At 36.9% G+C, this 25,146-nt stretch overlaps 2 protein-coding genes across 6 annotated transcripts; both read left to right on the forward strand.

Annotated features, from left to right (window-relative positions):
* Window positions 1-138: 138 nt before the first annotated feature.
* EMB2191 (Cytidine/deoxycytidylate deaminase family protein) lies at window positions 139-12,099 on the forward strand. Of its 5 annotated transcripts, XR_015791632.1 has the most exons (9): window positions 141-627; window positions 782-852; window positions 1,110-1,147; window positions 2,974-3,040; window positions 5,000-5,159; window positions 5,302-5,398; window positions 10,900-11,000; window positions 11,193-11,408; window positions 11,556-12,099. XR_015791632.1 is itself a non-coding variant. In XM_088125483.1 (8 exons), the coding sequence occupies exons 2-8, from the start codon at window positions 857-859 to the stop codon at window positions 11,237-11,239; spliced, it is 534 nt and encodes a 177-aa protein (XP_087981609.1). In that variant the 5' UTR covers window positions 139-627; window positions 782-856; the 3' UTR covers window positions 11,240-12,099. The 5 variants fall into 5 exon arrangements, 4 of the variants coding, with proteins under 4 accessions (XP_087981609.1, XP_022135334.1, XP_087981608.1 ...); XM_088125483.1 differs by having other exon boundaries at window positions 139-627; window positions 782-880; window positions 11,193-12,099; XM_022279642.2 differs by having other exon boundaries at window positions 11,193-12,099.
* Window positions 12,100-12,807: 708 nt separating this feature from the next.
* On the forward strand, window positions 12,808-24,019 carry LOC111007173 (RING/FYVE/PHD zinc finger superfamily protein). The gene is given in 9 exon segments (XM_088124905.1): window positions 12,808-13,162; window positions 13,977-14,124; window positions 14,203-15,019; window positions 20,126-20,186; window positions 20,287-20,384; window positions 20,814-20,904; window positions 22,192-22,239; window positions 23,608-23,637; window positions 23,639-24,019. Coding segments are annotated over 8 exon segments (1,362 nt in total). The 5' UTR covers window positions 12,808-13,162; the 3' UTR covers window positions 23,708-24,019.
* The last annotated feature ends 1,127 nt before the right edge of the window (window positions 24,020-25,146 follow it).

The raw sequence follows: 25,146 nt of genomic DNA on the forward strand, positions 1-25,146 counted from the left end.
ATGAGTTCGATCTCCTATCTCATGCATTGTAATAGAAAAAAGGTGAAAGACTTAGATGTTAGTTTAAATATCTTCTTTGTGAAATTGAAGAAGAAATGGGTGGGCAGCTTAGACTCTTTCCCGAGAAGAGCTCAAACCAGAGGCTTCAAAGCTTTTAGTGGAGGAGGAGCACCTGTAGTCCTCTTGATTGCTGCGGGCACATAGAGATGTGGGTAGATGAAGTCTCAAAAAGTGAAGGCCGAGCTATAGGTCACGTGACCTGCACCGAGTTGGTGGCTGACTGGGCTTTTTCCTAGATCAAAACAGATCAGCTTTCTCATGAATCTTTAATTTTAATCTTTATATAACTTTTCAAACAATATATGTTGACATCGATATATTTTATCCGTAATATTTGTTATGATTTATGAAAGTGAGATATCAAAATTTTGATTGACAATTGACATCGCCAGAAAATCTTATATTGTCTTTAAAATCGAATTACTTACTGGGAGCCAAGGAATTGTCGGTTCTTCCAATTATATCCTTGCCGCTTGCTTCATGCTTCCCCTCTTCGCGCCTCATTAACGTGGACGTCGAAGACCACTTCTCAGTTCTTTGCTTCTCTCTCTGTACCTGAAAATCTGCGTAATTACCCTAATCATCTCTCCCGTTCGTCTGTATTGCGCACTTTTTTCTCCAGCTTGTCGCAGTTTGTTTTGTTAAACTGGCGATCTTGCTTCGGGGGATTCTTCTATTCCTTCATTTTTATATGCTCACAATCGATATTATCGTGTCTTAGTTAAGATGGATTCTTCAAGGCAGGATTGCCCTTCCGACACTCTTGGGTTTATGGAGCTTGCAATTCAGCAGGTGAATGGCTTTCTTGGAGGGAAGATTGGTTAGTTTAGTCTCATACTATGTCGAAATAACTTATCCACTCAAAGTATGCGTAGTTCAATGATTGGAACTGGAGAGTGTTCTGCGGGGCAGTCGGTTTTTGAATAGGACTGCGTGTTTCAACTGAAAGCTTCTTCCAGACCCATTAGATTCTTATCAAATCTTACGTGTCTGTCTTAATGGTGTCAAATTTATTTATCTCTACTTAATACGTTTCCATGTCCTGGCAGGCCAAACTCGCATTGAACAGTCTTGAAGTGCCTGTGGGGTAAGCCACTGTCTATTTCTTATTACTATTCTCGATGTAAGCAAGAACTCTTGCTTCAGAATAACTACATTTATTTATGAAATGAATATTTGTTTCTGTCTTTAAGGCAAACACGTATGTGTTATACATTTTACAGTGTGTCGTTTGGAGATTGTTTTATGTAAATCAGGAGCGTACTCCTAGCTCTCAATTTGTAGAAGGCCCTCCAGATTGTTGTTTAAATTTGGACTTGGGATGTTAGGGGCTTTGGTTCTACCATGAAAAGAAGAAGGTGAAAGCTGGAAATTGCAGTATTGGCCCAAACGTAGTCTTTTTGTCAAAGCCTTAACTGTCAATGGTGGATTAATTCTTAATTAAATTCATTTGAAGTTTGAGAAACTTAGGTTGCTATTTCATTAGGTGGACTGGAGGCATTCTTGCTATATGGCATGGGAGTGTTATTTGTGGTTGAAGTTTTGAGTGGGCTTTTATTTTCCCCTCTTCCTATGAATACCTTCTTTGAAAATACTACTTTATTTTAGATGCATGAGGTATATGGTCCTGCTTGTCACCTTGGCAAAATCAATTTTTGGTAGGAGTTGCACAATTGTTGTTTGTTGGTGCTTCGGTGGGGATTTCAATGCTACCAAATGGGTTTTTGAGAAGTAATCAATCGGTTATATCCCTTGAAGCATGAGAACATTTAATATTCTGATTGAAGATGTTTTTTGGAACAAGGTCCCTTTTTCCAAAAGGTTCCCTTCCTATTTACCTTTTGGCCTTTAGTTTTTGTCATTCCATTGATTGACATGCTTAAATATGGTTGAGTTGATCTTGAGATTTTTGCAATGTAGATAGAGAACTATGTTGATACCACATATTTTTTAAGTGTAGTTTCATCTCATTCATGTATTTAAGTAAGTGCCTAACTTGTTGCGTGTTTCTATGCATATTTTCCTAAAATTCTTTTCTATTGAGTTCTGAAGTTTTATTGTGAGTGACTGAAGTTATGTTTATATGATAACTAACCACCCTAGTTCAGTCTAGTGGTCAAGGGGCAAGTTAAAATTGGGAGGGACTTTACGTTTATGGTTCAAACTCCATGGCAACCACCTACCTATGATATTAAAATCCTATGAATTTTCGAGCAATAAAATGTTGTTGGGTTTGATGGGTGTTTATTGAGATTAATTAAAATGTATGCAAGCTATCTTGGATTCCCACAATGTAAAGTAAATGGATTGTATTTGTAAAAAAATGTATATATTTCTCTCAGAGGCACAAGTATATGTTTGCATCATGCATGTGTTTGTGTATGTTCATACATATATATATATATTATATGTATGTGTGTTTAATAATAAGAAAAATTTTCATTGAAATAAATGAAATGTACACGAGACAGCTAAACCAAAGTAGTTACAGAAAAATCTCCTATTGATTTATATATATGGATGCTCACGGTATCTAGTCATGCTTCCTGCAAGACCACTAAAAACCTTTTAATCCAAAGCTGAATGCAAACCACTATAAACATATTATTCCAAAGCTGCTTTTTGCATTCTTTAAATTACAGTATTTTGGCCTCTCTGGAATTTGGACCACTTGATTTAGTCCATGGATCTGTTAACCAACAGCTATTTGCAATGCCCAGGGTTAGTTGGCAAGATATGTTGTGTTGTGAAATTAATTTACTATTTTTGCCTTGACCCAATGGTTAAAATTAAGTTGAAAATATTGTCATTAATTAAATTCTTTATTATTTCGTTTGTGTAGTTATGCCCAAAATTCATTATAATTATCTATGAAAGTGTTGTTATGAGGTTAATGTTATCTATGTTGTTCAGCTGTGTGATTGTTGAAGATGGGATGGTCATTGCCACAGGAAGAAATCGCACCACTGAGACCCGAAATGTAATCCAACAGTAGCTCCTCTCTCTGCCTCTTCATTCCTTTATTTTTCGAGTCTGTGTTTATTTAGTGATTGGTGCCAAGTTAAGGCACTGTTCTTCCCTTTTTGTGGTTTTTTTTTTAATAATAAGAAATTGAGCTTTCATTAAGATAAATGAAAGAATGTACATGGCATATAAAAAAACATCCCAACAAAAGGAAGCCAAGCCTATAAAAAGGAGCTCCAATCCAAAAGAAGAGCACCTAATCGATAGTTACATAACTCCGTTGTAATATAAGTTCACAAAGAAGTATTAAATCCTACAAGTTTCCAGGTAGTCTCATGTGACCACTTAATCCCTAAAAAAATTATATTATTTCTCTCAATCCATATACCTATAGAATGACAAAAAAACAACACTACCAAAGAGTTTTGCCCTTATCTCGAAAAAGGATACAACAAAATATCATCTATCATTGCCCTGCAATCTCTATTTCTCTTCAAAAACTCTAATGACTCTAACACTCCAGAAACTGGCACCTCCAAAGGATGTGGTTCGGGTCCTCATAAGCATGTCTGTGAAAAATACACCACTGTGGCCCTAGCAAGAGGGAAGAGCGACTCTGAATGCGATGTATTAATTTTCCCATGTAATATTTGTCTTTTGCTAGACAAAGAACTTAATCTTCTTTGGAAATTTGACCCTTTAGAGCGAGGCAAAGACATGGGCATCTAGGTGAAGCAATGGAGCACTTAAAAGATGGAAGAAAGAACTACAAGAAAAGCCCTTCAACAGATTAGGAGACCAAACTCAAAAGTCCTTCCTCCCTTGATAAAGACAAACATCACCCAGAAGCAAGATAAAATCTGTGGTCGCTAATGCCTCTCAATCCGTGAAAAACCAACAAAGTCCTGTAGAAATGGAACGAGAATTACCCAAGAAGACAAAATGAAGGCCATAGAATGAAGCCTCATGTTAGAAAGATGGTACAATCGAAGATATAAAACTCAAAAAGGTTTGTCACCCAACCATTAATCCTCCCAAAAGTAAGTATTTGATCCAACTCTAATGAAATTTCAAGAACAGAGGAAAAGAAGGGGAAAACAGAGGAAATAGAGCTTTCGAAAGGGTACGACCTATATTTGCTAACAACAATCCTATGCCACAAGGCATTAGGTTCTTGAAAGAATTGCCAACAACGTCTCATTGCGATGTCTCAGATTACCAATACCCAGATCCCCAACCCCAAAAGCCTCGAAATGATCTCCCATCTAACTAAATGAGACCCCCTTCATCCACCCCGGGAAATCCCTCATGATCTTCTCCATGCTATCGCTCTTTGACCCTAAGATTTTGAATAGGAAAGGACATAGATCGGAATTCCTCTTAAAACAAACTTAATTAGATTGAGTGTCCCTCATTTAGAAAAGAAAGACTTTTTCCAAGAAGAAAGACGCTACCCAAGGAGAGACTAAGATAAGAACACGGCAACTGGTACATGTCACAGCCTACTAGGGAAGCCCAATAACTCAGCTTAGAAGGCTCACAAGTGATACCTAAGGTCGAGACTTTTCCTCTATTCATCTTAAGACCCGGCATAGATTGAAAGGAGATAATGAAAGAGCTTTCCTTATCCAAGTAAAAGAAAGTGGTATCATCCACGAATTGGTGATGCAACAAGCAAGATCTCTCCCTCTCCACACTGAAATTCCTACAAGTTTTCTAATGCTATATGCTCAAGTAGATATCTTGTGGGATCAGGTTCGCATAAGCTAGCTGAGACATTTATATTATCCCATTAAGAAATAGTAGAATTATAATATCTAACCCTGCGTGTGTAATTTAGATTCAAATGAAGGGTGCACGAAATAGTCCATTACCCCTAACTTTCCTTAAGATTGTATTGTGAAGTACTTATACCTTGTTTTTGCTTATAATGTTTATAAGTTTTATTTTGCACTTAATTTTCATATTTTCTTAGGCTACCCGACATGCGGAGATGGAAGCTATTGACATTTTGATTGAGGCATGGAAGAGGGATGGGCTTTCAACCTCAGAAGTTGCCGACAAGTTCTCGAAGTGCAAGCTTTATGTTACCTGTGAACCGTGCATTATGTGCGCTTCAGCCCTATCAATACTTGGTATGTTTTCTTTGTCTTTTGTTTTGTTTCCCTTGTTCTTAATGCAGAGGTAACTGTTTGTCCAAAATGTCATACTTACCTTTCACTAACTTCACTGGATGTCAATATGATTGATTCATTTCAATTGGATCTCCTGTTTTAGGTATAAAGGAAGTATATTATGGTTGTGCAAATGATAAATTTGGTGGATGTGGATCTATATTGTCACTTCACTTGGGTAGCTGCGAGGCACATACAAGGTTTATTTCTTTATCCACCGTTATCAGATTTTTAGTTTTGGGTGACAAACTTTTTGGTCTTCTTCGACACATTGCTGCAGTTAGTTGTTCATTTTTTCCAAAATAAATTATATTTTTATGTCGCTTTCGTACTTTCAAGCCACGGTGGGATAAAAATACACCCACCATGCAAGAATTCAGTAACTTCTATTGTTTCCTGTTTACATCTAAGAAAGAAAAAACTTTAAGGGTAATAAAAAAAATTAAATTTAACTAGTAAGCCAACAAAAAAGAAGTGCCTGTACAAGAACCCACTCCAAGTTTTTGGCCCTGAGTTCTCCTTCCCCTATCTTAAGTTCGACCATGGCAAATCAGATTTGGAAATTTGGCATTTCAAAGTTCCAAAGAAAGTTAAGTTTTTCCTTTGGAACCTGTATTACAGAGGCCTCAACACAGCAGACAAGTTGCAAAGGCATTCTCTCTCCTTCGGTCTGTAGTATGTGTTTAAGGGAGGAAGAAGTGGTGTACCATCTTTTTCCTTCACTGTTCCTATGCTACAAAAGCTTGGTCTTTTATTGCTTCTCAACTGGATCTTTCTTTCTGTCTTCCTAGGAGAATAGAAGGCTTTATCTCTGAGGGTTTTGGGGGATCTAACCTCAAAGGAAAAGCTGGTGTTTTATGGAAGTGTGCTGCCCGAGCACTTCTTTGGCTTTTATGGAAAGAGAGGAATAGCTGGATTTTTTAGAATATTTCGAAATTGGTGGATTCTTTTTGTGTGAATATTAAGCATGTTGCTTCGTGGTGGATTTCTTCCCACAAGAAGATTTTTTGTAATTATAGCCTCCAACTCATCCTACATGATTGGAAAGCCTTGATTTAGTTCTTTGGGGAGGGTTCTCTCTACCCTCTGCCTTTAGGCTGTCACTCTTTGGGATTCTTCCCTCTATCTATACACCTTTTTGATGTTTCTTATCCAAAAAATAAAAGGAAAAGGAAAAATAAAAGAGTAACACATCTGTAGTGGGAGTTTACGAACTGGGGAGCCATTTAGTGAGATGGAGAACCATCTCCCTGCCAACCAATTATGGGGGCCTTGGAGTTGGTTTCCTTAAACTAAGGAAAAAGCTCTCTTTATGAAATGATTGTGGCATTTCATCTAAGAGAAGAAGCGTTCTGAAAAAGAGTAGTTACGGCGCTCTACCGGTGTGACCCCAGTGGTTGGAAGGCTAAAAGCAGAAGGCGCAAAGGGAAGAGTAGGCTATAAACGGAAATTTCTAAGTTTAGCAATTGCATCTTCTCTTTCACTAAATTTTCCACTGGCAGTAGCACTTGGATTCTCTTCTGGGAGGATGCTGGGCAGATCAACTCCTTTTGGCCACCAAATTCCCTGATCTCTTTGCTATTTCTTCGAAAAGAGAGGATTCTATTACTTCTTGTTGGGTTCCCGACAGTCAAATTTGGGACTTGGTTTTCAGAAGAGGACTTTTTGATAGAAAGGAAGAAAGTTGGATGATTCTCATTGCTCTTTTGGAGAATGTCCAGCTTGAAGAAAGGGAAGTCCAGACTGTTTGGAACTTAGGATCCTGGGGGTGCTTTCTCCTCTAAGTCTGCCTTTTTACAGCTGCTCACCAAGCTGAGTGTAGATTCTAATTTTCGGTGGGTTAACTTGATTTAGAAGCCTTACATTCCAGAAAAGGTCAAAATATTCTTGTCGTCCATCATCCATAGGTGTTTAAATACGGCAGATAGGCATCGGAGAAGGTTTCCCACTTGAAGTCTCTCCCCCTCCATTTGTAGCCTTTGTTTCAATCACGAGGAGTCCCTAGACCATGTTCTCCTCCAATGCCCTTTTTGCTAGGTGCGAGCAAAAACTTCCTAAAAATTTTGATCAAATTGACCAAAGCCGGCCGACTTGGTTCGATCGGGGTTGGTTTTTCCTACAACAAAATTAAAAATTGGTCGGTTGGTTTGGTCGAAGGATAAAAAACGGACCAAACCGGCCGACATGTACTTATTTAAAAAAATTAAAAAGAAAAACACATGCAGATTGCAATACTGCTTTGGAATACCAGCGGTCGCTTCCAAGAGGTGCATTTTGGTTTTTTTTTTCCTCACTTCCTGATTCTTTCTCTTCTCCCTCCCTCTCTAAGTTCTTCTCCTCCAGCATGACTCTATCTTCTCCCTCCCTCTCCCTCCATTTTTATTTATCTTGGTCGGTTTCGGCCAAAACTGACCGACCATCGGTGCAATTAGGCGGTCGGTGTTGAAGAGCCATCCAAAATCGTTAAGCTTTGACCGACAAAAACCGACTTCTTGGTGGTCACCCCTACCTTTTGCCTACACTGGCTGGTGTTCATTCTGGATGAGTTGGGGCTGTCTTTGGATGAGTTGGGGCTGTCTTTATACCTCCTAGACAGGGTAGAAGACTGGCTTTTGGAGGGGCTGCAGGGGTTGTGTTTCAATAAGAGACCCAAGATTCTTTGGCTGTGTGCTTTAGGCGCTACTTTTGGAGTATTTGGAAAGAGAGGAACTATAAAATTTTTTAAGAAAAGATTGGTTCAATTGATTCTTTTGTCAATATTATACAACACTTGGCTTCTTGGTTGAGTGCAGATCATTGAGAAGTTTGTATCTTGTCCCAAAAAAAAAAAAATGGTATACAATACTTGGCTTCTTGGTGGAGTGCAGATCACTTTTTTAATTGAAGACTTTCCATGATAATTAGAAATTGGAAGGTTTATTTTGATTTATGGAGTTTCTTTTGTCTTATTTTGCGCTCTGTTGCCTCCATTCTGGGGGATTAGTTGGTTGTACTTTCTTGAGTTTTCTCAGTTAAAGTTTCTCTTTTCTAAAAGAAAAAAGAAAAGAGGAACAGACTGTAGAAAAGAAATAGAAACCCAGAAATGTAGCATTGAACAACAGTTATCAAATTTCTGAGGAATATTTGACCCACATTTACACATTTTAAGTATTTAATGAATTGGATTGACTGGTCCGCTAGTGTAACAATCTCGTCATCTTGATCTATCAAGAGTTCATGAATGTCATGTCATGCTGTTAATTAACCTTAACCCACTGAATCCTATATTTATTTGAATAACATTTCTTGACATCATGATAAATCCTCATCTTTGGCTGTAGCAATTTTAAGCATTATGATCCTGCCATCTTTGGAGTTCCCGGTTTTTTGCATTGTCGTCCATGAGTTCCATAGTTAAAAAATAAAAATAAAATAAAAACATACCAGGCACGTAACAAACGCATGAAACTCTCAAAAGTCTGGAATGGTGACCAAAATGCATTGATGACAAAAAAATGATTTAATTTTGCTAACAAATGTTGTAGCCTCTAGGGTCAGGTGGTTGCCCCGTGAAGATTAGTTGAGGTGGGCGTAAGCTGGTCCGGACACTCATGGATATCAAAAGAAAATTAGGCTAACAAGTGTACTAGCAGCATGATAAATCCCTTGTATTAACGTGTATTGTTGGGAAGAGGGAGAAAGTGAATGAGACAAAAGAGTAGGTTGTTAAGCGTGGGACCCTATGTAACTAAAAAGTTTCTGATGTAAGCATGAGAATTCTGTGAGTACTTACATGGTTATGTAAGATACATTGTATAAAGAAAGGTACACTTTTGGTGAGGGATCTAAGTATTGAGAGAATAATTTTTCCCCTAGATATGTGTCACTCCGATCTTATCTGTAAGAAGAACTGTATCTCAACCGTTGTCATGCTACAGGTAAGAAATCATCATTTAATTTAGTCTGCTAGTAAGCTACCCCCTAAAAATTAGAAGACTCTAAATATCAAGAATAATAAGCCCCCAAACGGCAACCCAATTGACAAAGACTTGAGGTCTCTTGGTCATATTGGCTCAGAGGTCTCAAGTTCGAACCTTTCAGTAAGCTTAATACCAAAATCCTTGATGTCTCCCGGGTTCAGACCTTGGGACGGGTGCAGATACTCTTGGGTATAGAGGAGCAAAGCTCCGTCCCCCGGTTATCAAAGAAAAAAAAAACAAGAAAAGAAAAGAAAAGAAAAGATCAGAAATAATGATTGACATTGCGGTTATTACTTGAAAATTAATTCAGAGTATGAAAATTAATTCAGAGTAGGAAAGAAAGTTGGAAAGCTGGAGACAAGAGTGTCTCCCTTGATCAAGCAAGCTTAGCTCTCCATGTTTGTGTGAGCCTTTCTTGCTCGTGCCCACGGCCTGTCTTCAAGTGTGAAACATCAAATTCATATTGTTTCTAAAGGAAACTTGCTGAAAGACTCAGGGGAGCAAGAAAAAATTCAGTCTGTTTGCTGAAAGCATCTACTTACCAAATTACCTTTTAGCTTAATCAATCAAAACTAGTCTGGCCTTGGGTAACCCCCCGAAACCCATTGTTGGTTTTCTGGAATCATTCCTCATTGGCAACCCCTTCAACAAGGCCAGAAGGATTTTTTGGCTCCCTCCAACTTTCTAGATTATGGTTGGTTGGAGCGTAACAATAGTATTTTTATGGACGAGGAAACTTATATGGACAAATTCATAGATGACACTTCTTGTTTAGCTCTCACATGGTGTAAATTATACTCACCATTCAATTGCTATAAATCTAGTTGATCTATATACACCAATTGGAAGAGGTTTTCTTTTTTAATTTTTAATTTTCTTTAATCTGGGGCTTGGCTTTTCTCCCCCACCTTTTGTCCATGCCATCTATGAAATGGGTTAAAAAAGGTATGGCCTTAGGTAAAAATGGGTAAAAATTGGAAATACTCTCCCTAGGCTAAATTAAGGGTCCCGATCCCAAATTAAATTTAGTTATCAAATGGGGCCCAAATAAATTTCTCAAAACGTCATGGAAGTGAAAATAGTGGCTAGTTACACACATAACTGCACAAATTAACGAAATCTCCTTAATACAAGTCTGGTATGTTACAAGCTTTTTCCCTTGTTATCATCAGGCGCTTATTCCCTCTAACAACTCTGGCAAATTAAACCATCCTATATTACTAGCTCATATACTTACTAAGTAATCCATTTACTTACTGAATCCCCATTCCTAACAATGCTTGATGCTGAAATATCACCTAGTCCTCAAGGTAATGAATATAAAGTAGCATTCTTCAATGTAGGCTTCCCCGCTACGATCAATCCACAACAGAAGGAACTGACCTTTTACCTTTGTCGAATACCCACCTCACATTTGCCTCCCTTTCACCATGCCTCAGAGGTAGCAACTTGTGCCTTTTACCACTTTACCATGATAATAATAACACTTGAGTATTAAGAGGACCTACGTTCTGTACTATCCTTCTGCATGAAGAAAAGGTAAGTTCATATGTTCAGGATGCTATGACGTAATATAAATAATATGCTACACTAGGTTGGAAGTTTAGATTTTCTGGAGGGACGATAATTTGAATATGTGATGAAGCTGAGTCCTTTCACATTCTGTCAAACCTTTTTCTTTATTCATCTCTGTATTACCTTTTCTTTGTTACTCCCTAAATCTCTTTAATTTGTTATAATAGTGGCAATCGGCAAGGAAGGGGGTTCAAATGCACTGCAGGAACAATGGCGTCAGAAGCAGTGGCTCTTTTTCGAAGTTTTTACGAACAGGGGAATCCTAATGGTATGCAAAATTATTTTGATAATCTGATCTGCACGATTCACTCGTGTATTGCACATTGAATCTTCCAAAGAGACCAGCTTATTTTGTTGGTATAATCTATTTGTTGATTCTTGGTCTTTTTGGATCAAAAGACTATGAAAAGATGTATTACGTTTTAGAGGTTTGATTGGTTGTGGTGATGTTCTGTTGCAGCTCCAAAACCTCACAGGCCACTAGTTCACCATCAAGCTGGTCAATGAGAGACTGTTGATGAGTTTACTTTTGGTTACGATACCATTCCTGTCAAAACCGGCACTAACAACGATAAGAGCTTTTGGAACTGGAAAAGGGGTTCAGATGAAATTCAATCCACACTTAATTCTTGTCTCAAACAATATCAGTTTCGAGCTTGACGATACCAACCTGAAGGTCATTGCTTTATGTTTTGAGAGTAGGATATTTCTGCACACTTGGCATTGGAACTGCTACCTGAACGACTCCTATATGTTCATATTGATTCAAATGTTCTATCACATTGTAATTAAATTCTTTTCATCTATTTGACTCAAATTTCAGCCTTAACCAAAAACTATTCCTCGATCCAAATGTTGTCTACAAATAGATTTTGCTGGAAAATCAAATTGGTAGAGGGAGAGTTGTGATTGAAAACCAGAGATGATGTGCGAGGAAAAGAAGATTGAAGAGAAAGAAAAGGCTAGAAGAAAAGCTCCACTACAATATGATTTGATTTGATTCAAATATGGCAGAGAATTAGATATGTCTCGTCTTAAGTCACTATTTGAATTTGAATTTGTTTCATTTATGCTGAATTATGGCGTTGCGAAACTCAAATGAAAGACAAATAGAATGAAGCCGTTCTAGATGAAAGTTGATGGAAGTGTTGCCTTTTTTGGGCTGCTGCACACAAAATGCTCGAGTGGCGTGGGAACTTGCATCTTGCTAGTTGGGGACTCTGTTTCATTTTCTTCCATTTGGAAGATTTGTTTACATTTTTATTTTTCATATCCTTTTATTTGTTATATTGAATGGAACACAAACAAGGTTGTCATTACTATGTGAACATTGGTTGATATACAAGTGCCATTGTTTTGAGAGTGAATATTGGAAACAAAATTGTATATGGAATTGCTTGAAGATTAGTTCATCTAAACAATTTGTTAAAGGTTGGAGTTGCTTCAATGTTAATAATAGATTTGATGATCAAATGACATTCATTTTGATTATAGAGCTTAAAGCCAAAATTTCGATTCTAGTCTAAATTCTAATATAGTATACCTCGAGAGAAGATATGTCTCTTGTAATGTTTGAAATGGTTATTTTGATGTGCAACAATTCTAAGGAAAGTTTTTCGAATGAGTTAGCATTATGGAGAAATGTCATTTATACGAGACAACATGCGTATGTGAAAGTTTTTCATGGATGTCAATTTATTGATGAAATTGAGTATCATTTTTACGCTCCATTGTTAACGACAATGAAACATTTTCTCAAAAGAAATTGAAAAAGATCTTTTAATAAAAAACATATCAATATCATGGTTTGAACTGATCTAAAATATACCGGTAAGTACCAAAACTCTGAATGGAATAGATTTTTCTAATTCAATCAAAATAACTTTTTTTTTCTCAACCATTTAACTTTTTTGACAATAATTTTGAATTGATTCAATAGTTGAATTCATATATATTTTTCTTAGAATATAACATCACAAATACAATTTGAGTTGGAGAGATAACTTAGTTTTCATTAGGTCCTTTTTCAATTTTTCTTTGGCTTTGTCCACCCGTACAAAAACCCAAGAAGATATAGCTGTCAACAGACCTATTCGGAATCATCAACAATTTTTGGTCCTTTAATCTTTTTCTTGTAACACTTTTATATTTGCAAACGAAAACTAGTGTAATATGAAAATTGGGTGTTCTACAAATGAAAAATGAAACGTTGTTTCTTTTGAAGTGATCGTCAGGGAACCCCCAATGAATCAAATTGTGTGCAAAGACACGGACGTTGTCTTTTCTGAAATATAAAAGAAAAGGGAGAAAGAAACGTAAAATTTTGAAATAGATGAATCTGAGATTCTGAGTGATAAGGAGCAGCAGAGAAGCTTTTTTCACAACTGGGTTGATCATTCAGAAGAACTAGCAGATTCTACGCTTCTTCTGGTTAGTGTAATCTTTCTTTCTCTACCTTAGGAATCGGGAAGAATACTTAGCATGATGGTGTTCAACTTTTTTTGCCCCCTTCGATTTCAGGTTACTTGTGTTGAAATTTCGTTTGTTCAGGTTCTTGAATATATTATCTAGCAGTCTTGGAGTATATAAATGACCAACTTAAGAGAGATTGTAATAAAATGCCCTGTCATGATAGATTTTCTTGTGTGGTTGTGGTACTCGACGGAAACTTGAGAATTATATGCCGCAGTATACTTTTTCCTTACATGGGTTAAGATTTAAACTTAAAGGTTCTATGGGAGGATGGTATAAATCTGCATAATATATGTTTTCCAAGTTGCTCGATAATGTGAAGTTGGATGGCCGGTTATTATTTGATTAGTATGAAATTTTAGGGTTAAATGCTTTGCACTTGGGAAGGATGGTGACCGAATTGATAGATTTTGCTGAGTTCCAAGGTGAGACTTTGTCCGTGTTTTCTTGATTTGCCATCGTGTCATTGGCTATGGCTGTTTGTAGGACTTCCACTCAGAAGGAAGATTGACACGGTAATGGAGTTATTATTCGTTTTTTTTTTCTTTTTAAACAAAACTAAAAGAAGTCTTTGAGACCCTGCTGATGGATTACAAATTTACATGTGATCCGCAGTTCAATTTCTTAAGAGAGTCATGTTGTCTTTTGCCTGTCCGAGAGAATATACTGATGCTAGTTAAATAATCAGATATGCTCCAGAGCTCAAGCAAATCTTCTTTTAGTTCTACATAATATCTTATCCTTATGTTGTGCTTGCTCTTGAAATTCACAGATGTGCCCCCATTGTGATGAATTCTCTCATGGTGGCTGCAGAAAAGCTGGACCAATCATTCAGGAAAAGAAGAACAATGATGGCTCGCATTGCTTAAATTGCCCAAGGGCTGTTTCCCAGATATCAACTGTTAGTACGATGCCTGAAGGTTCGAATTCTATTGTAGTATATAGGAGAAAGAAACTGCGAGGCAATTCTGATTCCAGGTTGTCTGCTAATGGAACAGATTGTATTTCTTTTATTAGTTGTGATGGTGATTTGGGAGAAGAAAACGAGCAAGCTGCAGCCTCTCAACATGTCCAGGAGAGTGATATTGTTGGAAATATTGTCCCTCTTCCTCCTGTTTACGATGGAAAAACTCATGTTTCAGAACTGGAATCTGTCAATGGATGTACCATTGGGGAAGGACATGGTTCTGACGAAACACTTAATAATAACCTGCAGAAAAATTTGGAGGTTGACAGCATTAATGATAGCTGCTCATCATCAAAGTCAAATATGGAACTTGTTTCAACTTCCTTGAAGGTTGAAGTGGATGACACAGGCGAGTGCTCCTCTTCTAGTATTCAAGTTATGGAGGATATGATCGAGGATATATCAGGAAGAGATCTATGCATCTCTATCCTTAGAAGCAATGGGCTCTTGTCGTGTATGGCTCATGCTCCTAAGGAAGAAAGTAATTTTCAAAGCGACAGTAATTGTTTTCGGTCGTGTAAAATTTGTGGCTCTTCAGAATCGGTCTTGAAGATGTTAATTTGTGATCATTGTGAAGATGCATTTCACATCTCTTGTTGCAATCATCGGATGAAGAAAGTGTCAAATGATGAGTGGTATTGCAATTCATGTTTGAAGAAGAAACATAAAATGTTGAAGGAAACAATTACGAATAAATTGGCAAACATTTCGAGTAGAAGTGGATCCTCCAAGGGTGAATCAAATTCTATAGCGTTAATGTTAAAGGACACGGAACCATATACAACTGGTGTTCGGATTGGCAAAGGTTTCCAAGCAGAAGTTCCGGATTGGTCTGGCCCAATTAACGAGTATGTTATTTTCTTTAACTATATATTTCATCTTCATGCAAATGTGAAATCGGTGGCTTAGTTAGGAAAGAATTCTAGGAGAACGGATGATTTTTGTTTTTCGTTTTTAAACTAAATTTTATTTACCCTAGTGAAAAATAATATGGTCCCTAAAATGATATCAAAAGTATTAGTTGAAAGGTAAAGTAGTTATTGCTTGTGTCCCATGACAATATCTATGAATCAGAATGATTTCATGAAAGGACACAAAATTATAGGCCCTTTTTGTGGTCTTACAGATATTTGGCTCAAGAGAAATAAGAGAGTTTTTAGAAGTATGGAGAGTTCTTGGAGTGAGGTTTGGGTCTTGGCTAGATCCAATACGTATCTTTGGGTCTCTGTAATTAAAGATTTTAGTGATTACCATTTATCTCTTATTCTTATGAGTTGGAGGCCTTGCATGTAATTTTTGTAGTTTATTAGCCTTTTGTTTTCTTGCCCTTTTTATCTTAGGCTTTCATTTCTTAGTATTACTCTTGTTTATTCTTTCATTTCTCTCAAAGAAGATTAATCTTTTTTTTTTTAATATCGTTTGTATCTAGGTCAATTTATGCCCATATTGACTATTCTCACGGGCAATCCATCCAACTCTACTATATTTGGTTGTTGAAGAACTCATAGAACTTTAATATTCTTGGTCGGTAACCACCATGTATGAAACCATTCCCTCAAAGTACTTTTACCTTTTCATTACCTCTCATGACCATTAAGCCAACCCATGTGATTGAAATGGTGGAGAATTATAGATCTAGAAAGAAGGTGGGTTTCTAAGTATGTCATATCTAAATGAAATAGTTGTTTGTTATTAAAAAGAGGTTTAAGAAAACATATGGTAGATTTATGGGAAATTTTTGTTTGCAGCTATGAATGGAAAAGGTTTTTTTCTTATAAGAAACAACAAGCTTCATTCAAAAAGGGTAACGAAGGAGCAACAACCTAAGGGCAGGGGCCGATAAGGCGCCCCCCAGCTTTCCAATCACGAGAGAGTAAGACTATATTGTAATTACAAAAGAATCTCCTATTAGTAAGCACCAAGAGGTCGTTGTAATTTGTACGTTTTCACAAAAATTATTAAAAGGGATGGACTTGTTGAAAACTCTTTGATTCCTTTCCTTCCAAATACCCCATATTAGCGCTCGACTAGCACAATTCCACATAAATTTCGCTCTTCCTTTCAAAGAACCACCTTGGATGATTTCTAGAAGGCAGTCATCTATCAAACGAGGCAAACAACTAGCTAAGCCACATTCCATCATCAAAAAGGACTAACCTCTTGCTGCAAAGGTGCAATGAAGGAAAAGATGGTCAATTGATACCCCATCCCTAAGATAGAGAGAGCACCCCGAAGGAGAAATCATCCAATTCTGTAAATTTTTCTGAAGCTTATCCTGAGTGTTGATACTTCTATATGCCACACTCCATAAGAAGATTTTCACCTTTTTTGGACAGTTAAACTTCCAAATGTTAGTTAGAAAGGGAGCTTTGAGCTTTGGGGTTACTTCGGACAACTTAAGAAAAGTGGATTTGGTAGTAAAACGTTTCTCACCTTCTAAAGCCCATTCCACCTTGGAAAGTGAATGGAAAAGGTATACAACGGAATATGGATGAAGGGATGCATTTCTTTATTTTTGTTAGTGGGAGGCCGAGAGGAAGAATAGATGCGAGTGCAACAAAAGGTTTGAGATACATAGATCATGTCTTTGTGATGTCTTAAGTAGTTTAATTGGCCATGGTTTGTTTGGTGGTTAATTGAAGGATTACATGTTGGGAAAGAGAAAACCCTATATTCCACTTACAACTTGGAGATGATACTTCACTTTTCTGTAAAAATGTTGATTCCAATATTGGCAATTTGTTTGTAGTTTTAAAATTATTTGAGACAATGTTGGGTTTGACGACAAATTTTGAGAGATGGAACATTGGGGGAGGTTGTAGGAGCTTAGGATGAAGTGCTAATGTCCTCCTTTGTCTTACTTGGGAAATGCCTGGTGGAATCCTTAAAAAGGTATATTTTTGGAACATTATTCAGGAAAGGATATTAATGAAGTTGGGGAAGTGGGAATTTTTTCTCTTATCAAAGGGGGCTGATTAACACTATCCCAAGTCTTTCTATACCCTCACACTTCATGTCCATATTTTTGGATCCCAAGGAAGGTGGCATTGATGATATAGAAAGAAAGGTGAAGGACCTTTCTTTGGAGAGGAAACAAGGAAGCTTGAGTATTATTGTTAATTAAACATATCCCTCCCCTCTTAATGGCTTTGGAGATTTACCACAGCAAAGGAGGATCTTTGGAAGAAGGTGGGGGCTGTCAAGTATGGTGTCCTCAAAGGTGGTTTGCGGTCTCTCCCTAATATCTCCATGAAGTCGAGAGGGCCTTGGAGAGATTTTCTTAAAGTTGAAGATGTATCGACTTCTAGAATTAGCTTTATTGTGAGTAATGGTCTTTGAGTTACATTCCCTATACCTTAATTTTAAGAAACCTCTATGATTTGGAGATGTAAGGTTGGATCACCCTCCTGGATTCTCTCACAGGCTTTGCTGTCAAACACAATGATGATAGATGGAAGAGGTTGAGTGATGGATGTGGGATTTTTAATGTTTAATTGCTCTTCCAATGTCTTAGTCAAGAAGCCTCCATCCCAGGGAGCTTCTAGGATAGGATTTACAATGTTAAATGCTGGCTTGTGCAGATGGGTTGGAAGGATGGAGGTTGAAAGAAAGTGAAAGAATTCATTTAGGAACTCCTATGTAGAGTCGGCGGTTGTCTCATGAAATTAGTCGAGGTGCGCTCAAACTGACTCAGACACTCACAAATATCAAAAAAAAAAAATAATAATAATATTAGGGGTTCCTATTGCGTGGCATTCATATGCATGACTAAATCCAAAGAAAAAAAAATCCCAATATTGTTCTTTCTCCTAGCAAACGGCCCGAGGCTAGGGTAAGTTTAGGGGGGGCGCCTTATCGGCCCCTGCCCTTCCAACCCATCTATCATAAAGAATTCTTTCACTTTCTTTCAACCTCCATCCTTCTTTCAACCCATCCTCAAGCCCATCTATCATAAAGAATTCATTTAGTAGAGCTTACGTTACGTTATTGCTCTGCAGCCAAGTTGGTGTGAAGCCTTGGAGCTTACGTTTGTAGAGCAAACGGCCTGAGGCTAGGGTAAGTTGAGGGGGGACAGTGTGAGTGAGCTTTTCATCCATTGTCCTTTGGTATACTAGTTTTGGATTCACATTACCAACTCTTTTGAATGGCCAGCCTGATTCTTAGAGATATTCCCTTCTCCCTTCTTTCTCAGTGGAATACTCTCTAGTCTCTTAAGCAAAAATAGGTCTCCTTTGGCTAATTCCTTATCCCCCTCTTATTATGCTATATGCTGGACATTATTTCAATTTCTCTAAAATTTTTGTCTGTTGTTAAAAGCTCAGTTGTTTCTTTCTAGCCAAGTTACCCAAAAAAAAATTGTTCTCATGCAGTCAACCAAAGGGTCTTAGCCTTTCTTCTTAACCACTAATCTGAGATAATTTCAGGAAAAACAGTTTTGATATCCTTGTGGAAGCACCGGCTCAAGTTAAACAAGTTACCTAGCGGAACCCACACACAGTCACCAAGAAAACAGCAAATGAAAAGATGGTCTGTAAACTCTGGTCTCATCACTTCCAAGGCAATTTGGACAGGCTTGAGGATGGGGCATGTGGTGTGGGTTCTTCTTTTGTAGCTTGTATTGGGTATTGATGCTTTGGTATGATGGGTCTACAAAAAGAACTTTCCTTTTAGGAATTTTTTTCTTCCAAAGCTGCTTGGACAGTTGTCCCCCCAACTTGGCTGCAGAGCTAAAAGGAGCTGACGTTGTTGATCTGACCTTGAATATGCTACTGGAGTGTTTTGCCCACAGTAGCCTATTCTCCTCTAGTTTTCGGGAGAAATCATTCATTCTGCTAATAAGCACCATCCATTCTTCAAACTTCTCATCTTCCAAATTCCTTCTTAATTACAGATTCCAAACAAGCAAGCATAGGTCCTGAACATCATAAATAGTCTTCTTTTTTGGTAGGGAAATTCTATTGAGGCTTGGTTTAATGCACGTGGGCAAGGCAAGAGCCAAAAGGTCATTCCAAAATCTTATTCTATTTCCTTTCCCTATTTTGAAAAGGAAAGAGTTTCCCCATACTGTTTGCATTTAGAAATTGAGAACCAAGGGAATTTACAGTGTTTTTCTTTTCCTTTTCTAGTATTTTATTTTGTTTCGTTACTAGGTGGAAAATATCTTATCTTTATACCTATTGCTGTATGCATTTATCGATGTTAGTTTGTTTCCAATAATATATACCGTTGATTATCGTAAAGGAGTACTAAAGTTCAAGAAAAAAGATCTCTTTAATGAGTTTGTTCAAGTTTATATGGCTGCAACATATTTGATTGTTCAGGAAAAAAGTTTATCCTGCAGCTGCAAAGTTGGTGTTTACTGTGGGATTTCTGGAATTTTAGTATTGTAGAGGCCGTGCTTGAAGAACCAAACTAACCTTGACAGTGAAGTGGTGCATCTAGGCTCCTCCAGAGATTGTGTTTATCTTTTATTTCATACCTTTTTGGTGTAAATTTTCTTGCGTCCAAGCTAGGCTGAAGAAGTATAGGTTTTTGTTATTTTCTTTTTGCACATGCAGTTGCTGAAGGTCTTGTTGGAACAAGACTTAGTTTCATTGCTTATGCCATTTGTAGTTATAGTAAACAGTTGTAAAACTACATGTTTTTGAGGTGGTTTAAGTCTATGGTTAACTGACCAAGATGCCTCTTTTTTGGTGTATTTTACTCCTATATCAGTTACTAGATGGAAAGTGAGTAATGTGAGATCTGTTGAGGTGCATAATGGCATAAGCTATCATGAACCCTCATGGTTATCTCTAAGAGAAGCAAACGGAAAAAAAACATTGCTTACAGTAAACCTTTACTTGATATGATAAGGAAAAGTGTGTAACGTTAGGATGCAGAATTTATCCTTCAATTCCAGGTCACATTTCTTCTTGTTCCTTAAAGCATATATTTCTTTTTGGCTGGTGTAGTGATACTGATGCCATTGGTGAACCACTGGAGGTGGATCCTTCAGAATCTTTTCAAATGCATGTAAGGCATCAATTTGTCTTGTGTTAATTTTCATTTAGTAGCAAAGGTAAATGAAAAAATAGTGACGTGGTTTTCTACTTTCCAACCAACAAAATTATAGGAGCAGAGTACCAATAAGCCCTGTAGATTGAGCGCTATTGGAAATTGGCTTCAATGTCAACAAGTCATCAATGGAATCATATGTGGCAAGTGGCGCAGGTAAGGATTATGATATATCATATGCTGTTCTCTCAATCTCTCTCTCTCTCTAATTAATATCTCATTTATGTTTCCGAACTTAAAATTTGTTCTGTGTGATTTCAATTGCCATTACATTAACATGTTCGCTTGTTTTGGTTGTATAGGTTATTGCGTGTTTTTCGCATACATGATTGTTTAAATTGATTTCTTTAAATTTTAACCAGGAAGTAAACTTTATATTCATGTTTCTTCAGTTATTGTCATCATAATATTCCGAGCTTCCGAGTTAGGGGATGAAATCCTGATCTACTTTGTTTGTTGCTGTTGTTGTCGTCGTTTTTTTTCGTTATCTTGATTGTTGTTCATGATTTTGAATCTTTTTGTTAATTTTTTGAACATGCCAAAACTCGAGTCAACTTATTTTTCATTTTAATCTTGGTGTCGTAGGGCTCCACTTTTTGAAGTCCAAACTGATGACTGGGAGTGCTTCTGCTCTATCCTATGGGATCCAACACATGCTGATTGTGCTGTACCTCAGGTGAAATGACATCAATACTGGGTCTCTCTTCCTTTTTATCTTGTGTACACAATTATTCTTCAGACACAACAATATTTTAGGATTGTGCATTATTTTCAAGAGGCCATTGTGAAATCTTGAATGCTCGTTCATATGTCTATAGTGCGGCATTGGGGCACCTAACATCTTGAGCTGCCTATGGAAGGGGCATCCAAGGATTCTTTCGTTATCTTCTCAACCCACAAGGTTCTAAGATTCCCCATTGTTAACTCTGAAGTGGTCATATACATAGTATATTAAAAAAATTACCTGACAATCAAATACAAAGATAGTAGGGTGAAATTAGTTGCATGAAATTATGCAAAAAAAAAAAAAAAAAAAAAAACAGCATCATTGACAAACTAAACTGATTACAAAAAGTCCTCCAATTAGTCAAAAGATCATTTAAACTATAGTTGGGGGAGCATTTACACCAAGATAAAGCAAGAGCAAGATAAAAATTTAGAAAATATTCAAAGGAGACTGCACTGAAAGGAGGAGCTTTCAGTGAATCTATTGGCCATGTTTTTGCCTCTGGTGAGATCTCCACAAGCCTCTGGACCAAAATTTTGTCCCTATTTGGCTGGTCGGTCGCTCTCCCTACTGATATACCTCTTTTGTTAGCATCTACCCTCATCAGTCATCCTTTCAGAGAAAAAATGCATCTGGTTACATTTTATTTGGGCTTTACTATGGAATATATGGATATAAAGAAACCAAAGGATTTTTCAAGCTAAGGAGCGCTCTCTTCATCTCACTTTTGCATCCATAGTGTTTTTTGGTTATCACTTGGGGGAAATGCTCTCCTCTCTTTCACAACTGTGTCGGTTATTTTACTCTATATCTCTATAAAAACAAGCACACACACGTGTGTTTCATCATTTTCCATGATTTTGTAGAGCACTTAGCCCCATTCATCATCTATTTAATCCTAAAAGATTATTTGTCTTCCGCATTTTATTTATCAAAATAGCCTCATCCCCTCTCTGCATCCTTACGTTGATTCTGTACTGCAGAATTGCCACTTGTAATTAAAAGTTCTTCTTTTATAGAAATTCTCCAAATTTTGCATTATTGCAAAGACAAGAAATCTTGAAATGCACATAAAGACAGAATTTTAATGCACTTGTGTGAAAAACTAGGTAATGCATGTAAATGAATAACTTTTCTCTCATGTGCTTTATATTATTTGGATTGAATCCCAAAAATTTTTAATCATAGTAGGTCGCAATAAGCATTATTAAAGCAATTCCTTATACAAAATTGCAGGAATTGGAAACAGACCAAGTTTTAAAGCAGTTGAAGTACATTGAGATGGTATTGTCATTTCTCTCACGTACAAGTCTTTACACTAGTTTTTCTTCTTGTGCTTTTACCGTAGGTAATTTTTCAGTTAACCCTTGTATTGTTCTTTTTTTTTTCTTGTGAAAACATGAAAATACCTTTAGTCTTTCGTACACTTCGTCCAAGAACCAAATTAGTAAAACTAGTGCCTTGCTGGCGATTGTAGGTGGGTAGAAATTATAGATTTGGATCTTGAGAAAAAAAAATCTTTACTCTCTCATCACTTTCTAACTAATGTCATGTTCCTTAATTTAAAAGGTACACTCACCTTAACCTAGATCATTTTCTGTAACGGCTGAGATACAGAGATGTCAATGGATCAAATCAGATCCTTTATCTCCCTCAAGACTCCCCATAGAGAATTTCTAACTAATTTTCTAGTTCTGTAGTTAGTTGGAAGGGCTTTTAAAAGATCCTTTATCTCCCTTTGGATTAGCACAAGTCTCCTTCCCTTGAATAAGAATACTTTCCTCCAATTGTTCAATTCAGCTTGAATTGCTCCTTGCTAGGGGAACTGCTCACCCCTAACCAAATGGGAAGAAGTAAAGGTATGGTCCAAGGTACTTAAGACCATTCACCAATCTTACATGAAGGAAAGGAAGCTTATCATTTCAGCTTCTCTGGAGTACAATTGATGTTGGGAATAGAGCTTTTACTCATGTTACTTTGAAATGCTATTGTTGCTTCACTAAGTCTTAGAATGTCAATAATGTTGAAAATCTTCTTTTCCCCGGCATGCAGCTTACAACATCTCTTTGGTGCCTTAGACACCATTATAGCTTCTCCTCGATTATGCCGGATTGGAAAGCACTAATGTATTAGTTTCTGTTGGGAGGGGGCTCTTTCATCCCCCTACCCAGAGGCTGTCTTGTCTTTGCTTTTGCTTTGTTAATATATTTGTTACGTATCCAAAAAAGTGGTGTTGGAGCCTCCTACATTCATCTGGTCCACCTTGGCTATCGGCATCCATCTCATCTCTTCCCTGAGTAATTTTTTGATAGAAACCTGAACCAGGGATTAGAAATCAATAAAAAATAGGAGTGAAAATATGTACTTCAAAGAAAATTACAAGGATACTAAACATTCAAGAAGCTTAGTTCTCTTCCAAAACCATTTCCTAAAATCTATCCGACTAATACCATTCCAACCTACTCTATTCATTCCTTGGTTAAAGACTAATATGGCTTCTAATATCCTAATATTTCCCTTCTAATATTCCTAATAGTTTTTTTTTTTTTTAATTCTGGAAGTTCCATACACATTTTTTCCCAACTTTCATATGTTTGGTTCTGATAATGTTAATTCTTCTCTCTTCCTCCCTCCCTCTCTCTCTCTCTGTAGTTGAGGCCTCGGTTAGCTTCCAAAAGACGGAAAATTGGATGAGATCAAGAGCAGATGTGATATGCAGAACCTTACAGAGGATACAGAACACGAAACTTGATATGGTGAGAACTGCTTGATAGTATTCAAGTGTCCGTAACTCCATATCTCTTACAAAAATCAAGTCATTCAGATTAAATTTGAGTCCCATTCTCTACTTTTTTGAAGCATTGTAATAGTAATATCTAATATGTTGCGAATGAAGGACTAAATATGGTGTGTGAGCCATTTACCGTCTTCTTCTGCTGGCTCTTTTGTCTATTTTGTCCCTTTGAGAAGATCACTTAAGAGAAAAGTGGGTAAATGGAAATTGCTTTTTGTTGGTGAGGAGTAGAGAAATGGAATTGGAATAGTTCAAGATCTTTTACAGTTCTGTATTTGTTTTCATTGCTGAAGTTTGAATGAACACCGGTAGCTAGCAACATACTCTAACAATATCGTTTATTTCCAATCCATTCCTACCTTGAGAAAAATAGTCTGGTGGATTTGGGATATGATTTTGACAGCAGAAAGTATGGAACTATAGAAGGCTAGATTGTCTCTCTTTTCCATTTGAATAATTGTAGGAGTTTGGGGTTGAGAAGGGAAGAGAAAATTAATAATTATTTAGTCGCGGGAGAAGACTACTATTTGGGGTGGATAATTGTGAAGTTGTGAACTATGAGTGCGAAAGAGAATTAATTTAGGGAGGGTGGTCTATTGAGGGTTTTTTTTCTTTCCTTCTTCCTGATTTTGTTTCAAGCACGTTTGATATGATCTTTATGACTTCCACTCTATAAAAAAAATCTAAAAAATGTGAATGTGTAAGTAGGGTGATCAAAAGTAATGATCTTGCTTATAGTTCTCAGAGAAATTCAGTTTGCACACTGCTGACTCATTGATTAAATTTGGGATGACATTTGATTCATGTGCTTTTGCCTTTTCTTTTATTTCATTGCATATGCTAATCAATGACTTTGCATTGTAAAGTTAAATGTAAATCAATGATATTTCCTTTTTTGTAAGATGATTCAGTTTAATGTCTTCAAATGGGTGAGTTGAGATCCCTCCCACCCACAAAAAGGTGAAGAGGAGCAAAGAAAGTAAATAGGCTTCTGTTTAACTTATGAATATGATTATTATGTTTTGTAAATTCCTTATTATGATTCTTTTTTCAAAGAAGAGCAGGTTGAGGACCACTTGGATTTTTTGTCAACAAGTATTCAGTGTATCAATCTGAATCTTCTTGGCTCTTGTCTTTGCTGTTAAATATGCAACAATACTTGAGAGTTCCTTGCAAAATGCAAGCCATTGATAATATTTAAATAGCAAGCAACTTTTTTTTGTGTCCCCTGAGTTGGAGCATTGTGTTTCTTTGTTCTTTCTCCACTTCACTTGCAGAAATCTTTGAAGGAAAATGCCACTCTAATTGTTGAACATTATTGAGATACAAATCTTGTTCTATTAAAATTGTTATAATGTTTGGCATGTAACAATCTTGAATGTAATTTTCATACTCTA

Source organism: Momordica charantia (genome assembly GCF_013281855.1).
Source record: "Momordica charantia cultivar OHB3-1 chromosome 6 unlocalized genomic scaffold, Mcharantia_2.0 BLBB01000006.1, whole genome shotgun sequence".
In the NCBI taxonomy this organism is placed as follows: Eukaryota; Viridiplantae; Streptophyta; class Magnoliopsida; order Cucurbitales; family Cucurbitaceae; genus Momordica; species Momordica charantia.

Excerpts from the sequence above, each read along its gene's own strand:
- EMB2191 (XM_022279642.2), top strand. The coding sequence starts at position 787 with ATGGATTCTTCAAGGCAGGATTGCCCTTCCGACACTCTTGGGTTTATG. Across the intron at positions 1,148-2,973 it reads AGTCTTGAAGTGCCTGTGGG|CTGTGTGATTGTTGAAGATG; the intron begins GTAAGCCACTGT and ends TATGTTGTTCAG. Across the intron at positions 5,160-5,301 it reads TTCAGCCCTATCAATACTTG|GTATAAAGGAAGTATATTAT; the intron begins GTATGTTTTCTT and ends CTCCTGTTTTAG.